General features: G+C 37.0%; 1 protein-coding gene across 1 annotated transcript in view; it reads right to left on the bottom strand.

Annotated features, from left to right (window-relative positions):
- The window catches only part of LOC102854568 (trans-2,3-enoyl-CoA reductase-like), a 222,369-nt gene that overhangs the window by 181,348 nt on the left and 30,121 nt on the right, over positions 1–10,900 (bottom strand). Inside the window, exon 2 of the mRNA XM_006891969.1 lies at positions 5,107–5,158. Within this exon, the coding sequence (XP_006892031.1) occupies positions 5,107–5,158 (52 nt within the window). The remainder of the gene's footprint in view (positions 1–5,106; positions 5,159–10,900) is intronic.

Below are 10,900 nucleotides of genomic sequence, written 5' to 3' on the forward strand. Positions count from 1 at the left end.
ATCATATGGTCATCCGACTCAAAATGCCCCATGCCAGTCCATCTCATCTTACCAATGCCTAGTATGTCAATATTTATGCGTTCCATTTCTTCCTTATCAATATCTAATTTTCCTACATTCAAGGTTCTCACATTCCATGTCCCAATCACCAGTGTCTGCTTACAAATGTAATTAAACATACTGTAACACAATGCAGCTTAATACAACACAATATAAGATAATATAATATTATAACCTTCCATGATGTGATCTGATATGAAGATATGATCATTTAAAAGGGACAATTTGTTTGGAAGGTGAGATATACCCCACAATATGAGTTGATTACTTTCTTCAAACATCATGCTCTCTTCTAGTTACCAGGATATTGAATATAAACTTGTAACAACTAGTCTTGAATGATCTTGGGTTATGAACCTCTATGTCCTCAGCATTGCACCTAACCTGCATATTTTGAATTTACTTGGCCTCTTAATCTCATGACTCAGCCTTTTATCATGCCCATTACTGTGCTCCCTGGAATTATATCAATATGTTTTACAAAATACATATAGATACAGTTATATAGGTTTACTCTTCTAGAGAATCTAACATAACTAAGATATTTCAAAGGATTCTTTCCATCTGTTGCCTATGAAGTATTTTAGTATTATATGTTCCTCACCCTTCTCCAACAACAATATCAAAATAACAAATCATTCTTTTTTTTTACTTAGTAACTTGGTCACCTGACTGGGAAAGATTTATATTTGTTCCCATTCCAAAAAAGGTGATTTAACAGAGTGTGGAAATTATCTAAGAATACAATTGATTTCACATGCAAACAAGATTCTACTGAAGATTATACAAAAAACAGAGAACTGCCAGAAGATCAGGCTGGGTTTAGAAGGGGTCATGGTACTAGGGATATTGTAGCTAATGTTAGATGGATCTTGGCTGAAAGCAGGGAGCGCTAGAGGAATGTCTATCTGTGTTTCATTGATTATGCAAAGGTGTTTGACTGTGTGGATAATAACAAATAGTGGCTGACTCTGAGAAAAATGGGAATCCCAGAACACTTGATCTTGCTAAATGCAAAACATATATTTAGACCAGAAGGCAGTTGTCAGAACAGAGTAATGAAATACTACATAGTTCAAAATTGGGAAGGATATACTCCAACGATGTGTCCTATGTCCATATCTTTTCAACCTATTTGCAGAACAGATTATCCAGAGGCTAAATTGTATCAGAAGTGTGGCATTAGGATTAGAGGAAGATTCATCAATAATTTGAGTTATGCAGACGACACAACCCTGCTACTTAAACTGAGGAAGACCTGAAACACTTGCTGCAGAAGGCCAAGGACTGCAGCCTTCTATATGGATTAAGGCTCATAATCAAGGAAAGAAAGATTCTCACCACTGGACCAATTGGCAACATCAGGATGGATGGTGAAGACATTGAGGTTGCTCATAGCTTTAGTTTGCTTGGCTCCACAGTCAACACTCTTGGCACTAGCAGCCAGGAAATTAAGAGGCATTGTGATGGGCAAGTCTTCTGTTAGGGACCTCTCCAAAGTCCTGAAGAGCAATGGGTATCACTCTGGAGACTAAGGTGCACCCTATGCACGCCATGGTGGTTGCAATCACTTGCTATGTGTCAGAGAGCTGGATAATAACTAGGGAGGATAGATGGAGAAGGGATGCATTTGAGCTGTGGTGCTGGAGAAGAGTATCGGATGTACCATGGACTCCTAAGAAAACGAATATGTTTATTCTGGAGAGGATGACACCAGGTGGCAAGGATTCTGAGCCTTCTTCTGATATATTTTGGAAATGCTGCAGGGAGAAACCAATCCTTGGAGACGGATATTGAGGGAAGCCGAATATCAAATTTAATAATAGTAGACCAAATGCTGTATCAGGAAATGAGAGAGGCTTAATATAAGCTGAAGGTCACCTTGTGACACTGGGGCATTCCTTAGGAGGTCACCTTGTGACACTGGGACATTCCTTAGGAGTCAACATTGTTCTTAGTTTTATCAGATGAATCCCTCCCTCTTGAGATTAACATAAAGAGGAACTTGGCCTTATCTGTAAAAGATTTCACCATTATCCTTTGTTTTGTACTTCCTAGTAATTCTATATAAATATGCAGAGAAGCATGGCTCGAGGTCTTCAGTCGAGAACTGCTGACCCCCTGTTTTATGCTCTCTGCTCTATCTAATTCCTGGCTGTTTGTCTCTTTATTATAAAATTATTCTATTCTTTGTGACCCTCGGTCTGCAAAAGATATCATTCTTGGGAGGGTGGAGGGACAGCACAAGATGCAAAGACCCTCTATGAGGTGGATTGATTCAGTGACTAGGGTAATTGGCATGGGTGTGTAGGAGACATTAGGATTAGTACAGGACAGAGCAGAGTTTAGGGATGTTGTACATATGGTCGCTATGAGTTGTAGGCAACTCAACAGCATATAACAACAACAACTATTCCATAGAGTTTCCAAAGCTGTAACTACAAAAGCAACCTACTACATCTTTCTGTCTGTGAAGTAGGTAATGAACTTAACTTTAAAACTCTTGGTAGTGGTTGTGTGTATTATTATTTCTAGATATTTATATATATTTTTTTATATGTAGAGTTTCCACACTCTTTTTTGTATATATTTATTTGGGTGAAACACATGACCTCTACTATCACTGAATGAGTTGTTATATCTAGCATAAAAATCTGTGTATTAAAATTTATGCAGTATTACCTTTCTCGTATTAAGCATAAACATATGTATGTATTTTACTTTCAAGTACTGTTGTTGTTGATTGCCTTTAAGTCGAGGATGATTAATAGTGACCTTATGACCAAAAGACCTGAAACCCCTCTAAAACTATCAACATTTATCAAAGTTTATAGTTTCCAGAGGCATGTTGTTTAGGAAGTGAATGCCACTTCCTCTTCTAAAGTACTACTAAATAATTATTTATAATGTTGGATAATTCTCTTACTGTTGTCTTTCCTTTCACTCAGTTAAATCATTGGGCAAAATAATTGCCTTTTTATTACTTTTTTATTCCCATTCCACTCCCTTCCTATCTTGGTAACCATCTAGGAAGGTTTCTATATGTGTGTAAACCTTTCTTTAGCTTCTTATAATATTGACTTTATATCATAAGTATATTTCTGACTCCTTTATGTCACTCAAAAAGTATATTCTCTAGATTTAGCCATGTTCTGCATGTATGATAATGTCTGCAACAATTTATCCATTGATGAAGATTTGGATTATTACCGTCTCTTTGGTACTGTAAAAAATGATAAAATAAATATTGATGTGAGCAGCAATATGGTGCCAGAATTGTAGGAAGACTCATCAACAGCTTTCATTCTGGAGGAGACACAGCCTCAGTCACTGAAACTGAGGAGAACCGAAATATCTGCTACAGAAGGTCAAGGACTACAGTCATTAATATGGATTGAAGCTCAAAATCAAGAAGACAGAGATTCTCATCGCTGGGCAAATTGGCAGCACCAGGATGAATGGAGAAGAGATTGAGATTGTTAACAATTTCCTCTTACTTGGTTCCACAATCAACACCTGGCACTAGTGATAGTTGTAGTGGCCAGAAATTCAAAAGAAGAATTGCATTAGGAAAGTGTGTCGTCAAGGACTTCTTCAGAGTGCTGAGGAACAAAGATGTTGGTTTATAGATTAAGGTGCACCTGACATAGGCCATGGCCTTTATAGTTACTTGCTATGCATCATAACACTGGACAATGACTAAGGATGGCAGGAGAAGAATTTATGCCTTTGAGTTGTGGTGCTGGAAAAGAGTATTGAATATACTATTGCCTCCCATGAGAACAAACAGGTCTGTTCTGGAGAGAGTGAAACCAAGTTTCTCTTTGGAGTCAAGGATTTGAATGGGGGAACAGGAGAGAAAGGAAATTGTGCCACAATAAACAAAGAGTTTAAAAAAGGTAAAGTGAACCGGGGAAGTGGAAAGAGGAGAGAAGAAAATGTGCAACAACGAATGAATGAAAATCCAACTTTTCTGTAAACTTTTGTTAAAATCACAATTAAAATAAAAATTGAAAAAAGAAAAGAAACACTTTTTATTTCCTCTAATAAAGAATTCAAGGGTATTTTTAGATTGAGGAAAACATTTATAAATTTGAAAGTTTAATAATTTTTTGTAGGTATCACCAAGTTGGTTTGACTCATAGCTACTCATTCTAAAACAGATGGAAGCCCTACAAGTCCTGTGCCATCCTCACAATCTCTGCTTTGTTGAAAATTATTGTTATTGTCACGGTGTCATACAATCTTGCTGAGGATCATTCTCTCTTTAAGTGACTCTCCACTTTTCCAAAGATAACATCATTTTTCCAAACTGGTCCCTCTTGATAAATTACTGAAAGCATGTGAAATAAAGTCTCATTCTACTTGCTTCAAAGGAGCACCCCGGCTGTACTCCTTCCAAGAATAATGTGGGGTTTTTTTTAAGCCTGTGAAACTTTCAGTAGTATTCGTCAATATCACAGTTAAACAGTGTCTATTAATTAGAGAGGAAATACTAATACTGTAATTATAATTTCATGAAATATTGAAATAGTGTTTGAGAGTATAGCATAATTTAAGAATTTATAGACGAGACTATATATATCTATGAAAAATGTTGTTATTGTGCACCATCGAGTCAGAACTGACCCATAGCTGACCCTTTGGTTGGTTTTCAGAGGCAATTAAATGCATGGGAGGAGATTGCCCATCCTTCTCCTGCAGAGCCGCTGACAGATTCAAACCTCATGCCTTTGGGATTGCAGCTCAGCTTCCTACAACTAGGCCAGCAGTAGATCGGATGTTTATATATATATATATTATGCTGCAAACCATAAAGACCAGAAGTTATAACACACTTCAAGAGATTCATCTGCAGTGCCAGAAATGCAGTGAATGTTTCACTCTGACTTGGAATTGACTACATAGTAGTCAGTTTGGTTTGCTCATGTAAAATATGGTTTCCATATACTCCTTCAACTGAATATTGAGACTTTAACTACACTTAATTTGATACAATGTGAATAAACATCAAATTGTATGTATTAAATTATATATTAAACTTACATGTTTTGCACAATTTTTGTTTAACATCATGGATAGTTGATTTTTGTGTCACCTAAAAAAGAAATAAAATAGATATATATTAAAATATCAATATTTGTTTATATACTGTTTTAAAAACATTCTATCATCTTTAAAAATAATTTATTATAAAACAATAATCATTATTGTTGTGTTTTGTTTATTTATGGTGATTTTGGCAATGTTGTTAGCTGCTGTCAAGTATGAATCATGGCGACCCAATGAACAACTGACCTTAACCCTATCTTATCTTGTGCTGTTATCATCAACTCTAATATACTTGAGCTCATTGATGCAGTTGCCATATCAGCCCATATTGTTGTGTGTCTTCCTTTTCACTGACCCTTTACCTTTCTAGGAACAGCCCCTCCTAGTAAAATATGTCAGATGAAACGTCATCATCCTTGCCTCCCAGAAGCACTTTGCACTTTTCCCAAGACTTATGTTAGTTCTTTTGACAGACTGTGGTGTAGTCAGTATTCTTCTCCAGTACCACGGATCAAAAATATCAATTTTTCTTCTGTCATCCTTATTCATTGTCCAACACTCAGAACCATAGCAAGAGATTGAAAAGACCATAGGCAAAGTCAGGCACATCTTGTTCTTAAAACTGACATCAATCCTCATTGTCAATTATTTGGGAGAGATCCTTCACAACAAACCTGTCCAAAATGTATCCTGGTTTCTTGTCTGCTGGTACCATGGATATTGATTATGAATGCAAGTAAAGTGAAATAATTCACACTTTAAATCCCTTTTCAATCTATCATGGTATCTGTTGGCTCAGTGGTAAAGACTTTTATATTTTTGATGATTGAACATGTTATCAAGATTAATTAATAATAATAGGTGTATGGAATGCAAAAGTTAGGAATAGGGAAGAAGCATCAACAGTTGGGACTTGGTGAAAGAAATGAAGCTGGAGATAGAATTTTTCACAAAGACTTATTAATTGCAAATACATTTTATAAGAAATATAAACACAGGCTATACACATGGATTTCACCTAACGGTATACATAGTAATCAGATCAATTACATCTGTGGAAAGAAACTCTGGAGAAGCTCAAGATCAGTTGTGAAAACTAGGCCAAGTGATGCTTGTGGAACAGACCATCAACTACTCATATGCAAGTTCAAGCTGAAGCTGAGGAAAATTAAATCAAGTCTATAGGAACCAAAATTTTACCTTGAGTTTGTCCCTTTGAATTTCAAAACCATCTCAGGAACAGGTTTGAGGCCTTGAACACTAATGAGCAAAGATCAGATAAGCTGTTGGAGGATATCAAGAATATTATCAAGGAAGAATGCGGGGGTCATTACAAATACAGAGGAGGAAGAAAAGACAAAGATTAATGTCAGAAGAAACTCTGAATATTGCACAAGAGTGCTGAGAAGCCAAAGCAAAAAGAAAGAAATCAAGATATTAAGGAGTTGAATAGATGATTCCAAAGGGCAGCATGAGAAAACAAGTAAGGTATTACAATGAAATGTGCAAAGATTTGGAGTCAGAAAATCAAAAGGGCAGAACTCATTCAGCATTTCTCAAGCAGAAGAAACTGAAGAACACATTCAAACCTCGAGTTGCAATAGTTAAGGATGCTCTGGGCAGAATATTTAATGATCCAGGAAGCATTAAAAGAAGATGGAAAGAGTATACAGAGTCAATGTACCAAAAGGAATTGGCTGACACAGAAAAATTTCATGAAACAACATAAAAGCAAGAGCCTGTGAAGATGAAGGAAGAAGTTGAAGCTACTCTGAAAGAATTGACAAAAATCAAGGCCCCCAAAATTGATGGCATAGCAATTGTCATAACAAATAGATGCTGCTCTGGACGTGCTCACCTAATTGTGCAAAGAAATCTGGAGAACAACCACCTGGCCAACTGACTGGAAGAGATCTGTATTTGTTCCCATTCCAAAGAAAAGTGATCAGAGAAAGTGTGGAAATTACCAAACAGTAGCATTGATATTACATGCAAGCCAGATTCTGCTGAAGATTATCCAAAAATTATTGGAACAGCACATCAACAGAGAACTTCCTGAAATGCAGGCTGGGTTTAGAAGAGGCCATAGTACTAGGGATATTATAGCTAATGTTAGATAGATCTTGGCTGAAAGTAGAGAGTACCAGGAGAATGTATGTGTTTCATTAACTATGCAAAGGCATTTAACTGTAGGTCACAACAAACTGTGGCTGACTTTGAGAAGAATGGGAATCCCAGAACACTTGATTGTGCTTATGTGAAACCAATACTTGGACCAGGAGGCAACCAACAGAGCAAGGGAGCCCTGCATTGTTCAAAATTGGGAAACATGTGCACCAAGGATGTGTACTATCTTCACACCTTTTCAATCTATATGCAGAACAACTTATCCGGGAAGCTGGGCTATATGAGGAGAAAGGTGGCATCAGGATTTGAGGTAGACTCATCAACAATCTGCATTATGCAGATGACATAACCCTTATTGCTGAAACTGAGGCATACCTGAAATGCTTGTTGACTGAAGCCTTCAAAATGGGTTGAAACTCAACATCAAGAAAACAAATATTCTCACCAGTGGGCCAATTGGAAGCATCATGATAAATGGTGAAGAAACTGAAATTGCTAAGAGCTTTAGTTTACTTATCTCCACAATCAAGACCCTTGGTACCAGCAGCCAGAAAATTAAAAGATGAATTAATTATATTGGGAAAATCTGCTGTCAGAGACCACTCTAAGTACTGAAGCGCAACAATGTCAGTCTGGAGACTAAAATGTGCCTGATCCAGGCCACTGTTTTTGCAATTACTTGCTATGAATCAGAAAACTGGACAATGGGATGATAGGAGAATTGATGCCTTTAAGCTGTGATGCTGGAGAAGAGTATTGCATATACCATGGCTGATAGAACAAACAAGTTCGTTCTGGAGAGGGTGAAGCCAGGCTGTTCCTGGGCAGCAAGTATTCTGAAACTCCAGCTGACATACTTTGGACATGTTGCAAGGTAGGATCAGTCCTTGTAGAGGGATGCTATGCTTGGGAGGGTGGGGGTTAAGTGAAGGAGAGAAAGACCCTCAATGAAATGGATTGATTCAGACACTGGGGTAATGTGAATAGGTGTGTCAGAGACAATAAGATTGATAAGCAATACAGCAGGGTTTAGGGTTGTTGTACATAGGGTCACTATGAGTTGTAGGTGATTTTTTGACTCAGTAGTACATAACAACAACAATATTGTAATTCAAAGTGAAGACCTATGGTCTTCCACACCAAGCTTTTCAAGTTCTCTTCACTTTCAGCAAGTAAGTTTGTGTTATCTGCATAAGACAGTTGTTAATCAGTCCTTCTCCATTCCTGATACCACCTTCTTCTTCATAAAGTCCAGCATAATAAATTATTTGCTCAGCATGATGTTTAAATAGATACAGAGAAAGGATACAGCCTTAATCATTATAACCCTTCCTGATTTTAAGTCATAGAGAACTCCTTTGTTCTATTAGGAAGGATGATAGCTTTTTGGTTCAGGCATAGATTTCATATTAGCATACTTAAGTTTTCTGAGATTCCCATTCTTAATGGTGGCAGAAATGAGGCTAAAGAATGAATGACTGCATTTTATACATTCAGTTATTTAATCACAGCAAATACCTTTTTAAAGAAATGTACAGGTGACTTTTCACATGGAACTTGACAGACTTTGTGGGTTAAAAAATATGGTTAATATTACAAAACCTGGGATCCCAGAATATTTAATTGTTCCCTTATGAGACCTATGCCTAGATTTAGAAGTTTGTGCAAATAAAGCAAGGGTATACTACATGGTTTAAAATTAAGTAGGTGTGTGTCAGAGTTCTGTCCTCTCTTTATACCTCTACATTCTATATGCTGAAAAAATTATTTGAGAAGCTGGGCACTATGAAGAAGAATGTGACATTAGAATCAGAAGAAAACTAATCAAGGTACGTATGATACAATCCAGCTTGCTGTAAGAGTACTTGAAGCACTTGTTACAGAAAAAAATATATAAATTGAATCTTAACATCAAGAAAACAAAAATTATCTTGTCTTCCAGCTCTCTGACCCTCTGTCCCATCTTTTGGGATTGTGAAATGGTACAAACATTCTGGAAGGCTGTTGCACTTCCTTAAAAAGCTGAACAAATTCCATATGAACTACCTATTCCACTACTGGAATATACCCTGAGAAAATGAGAACAGAAGCACAAACGGAGACTTGTAAACCAATGTTCATAGCAGCATTATTCACTATCACAAGAACACGGAATCAGCCCAGATGTCTAACCAAAACCAAATGGATTGAGAAATTATAGCACATTCACACAATGACATACTACACAGCTCGCAGGAGCAATGATTTTGTAAATTATTACCTAACTTGAAGGGACTGGTGAGTATTATGTTGAGTGAACTAACTCAGTCCGACAAGGACAAATATTCTATAAAATCATCATTATCGAAAGAGTATAATGATCCAAGGGAGAGGGTGGAAGCAGAGGGATGAGGATATGCAGGGGGTGGAGGGGATTGATCATAGAGTTATACAATTTAATGTATGGGGGGGATGCGGGAAATTGGAAGAATCAGTTCTGGAAAACAATGAATTTGAATTTTGTAAATAAACTAGTATTAAAAAAAACACCAGAACCAAAACAAACAACAACAATGACAACAAACAACAAAGTTCTCACCACTGGATCAATAGGTAACATCAAGATAAATTTGATCAATTTAATGGGTAGGGAGGGGTGAAGGAAATGTGAAATATCTGATTTGAAAAATAATGTACAGAACTGAGATTAAAACAAGATAGTTGGAGAAAAGATGGAAGTTGTCAATGACTTCATCTTTCTTAAATCCATGATCAAAATTCTTAGTACCAACCAACAGAAGATCAGGAGATTTATTGCATTAGGGAATATGCAGCCAGGGAACTTCCCAAATTATAAAGGAGTAGTGATCTCATGTCAATTGAGAAAATCATGGCCTGGACAAGGAACTCTTTAGTCTCTAGACTAGCATCATTGCTCTAGAAAGTTCCTTGGAAACATATTTTCCCATTCAATTGGTCCATACACATAAAAGGAAATCCAGTGAATACCACTATCATTCAGATACATGCACCAACAACCAGAGCCAAGGAAGAGGAAATAGATTTTTACCAACTTTTAAAATCAGAGACAGATCAAACATGCAATCAAGATGCATTGATAATAATGGGTGACTAGAATGCAAAAGGTGGGAACAGAGAAGAAGATTCAGTAGTTAGACTCTGACAGAAATGGAGCTGGGGAGAGAACGATTGAATTTTGCACAATGACTTATTCATTGCAAATACGGTTTTGTTTTTTTTGTTTTGTTTTGGAATACACCTTTATTTTTAAGAGACATAAACACAGGTTATATATGTGGATTTCACCTGATGGTGTGCATAGGAATCAGATCGATTACATCTGCAGAAAGAACCACTGCAGAAGATCAATATCAGCTGTGAAAACTTGGTCAGGAGCTGATTGTGGAACAGACCACCAACTACTCATATGCAAGTTCAAGTTGAAGCTGAGGAATATTAAACCAAATCTGTTGTTGTTGTTTTATGCCGTCGAGTCGTAGACGACTCATAGCGACCCTATGAACGAACAGCCTGAACACTGTTCGTACATAGAGTTTCTGGAGGCAAGCCATTTTGGAAGTGGATGCCGCTCCTGCTTCCAGGCTTGATTTAGTCGGGAAGCTCCAGCCAACACTGTCCAGCATGGGTGCCCATTACCACG

Source organism: Elephantulus edwardii, unplaced genomic scaffold (assembly GCF_000299155.1).
Source record: "Elephantulus edwardii isolate Elephantulus edwardi_28Jun2011 unplaced genomic scaffold, EleEdw1.0 scaffold00107, whole genome shotgun sequence".
Classification (NCBI taxonomy): domain Eukaryota; kingdom Metazoa; phylum Chordata; class Mammalia; order Macroscelidea; family Macroscelididae; genus Elephantulus; species Elephantulus edwardii.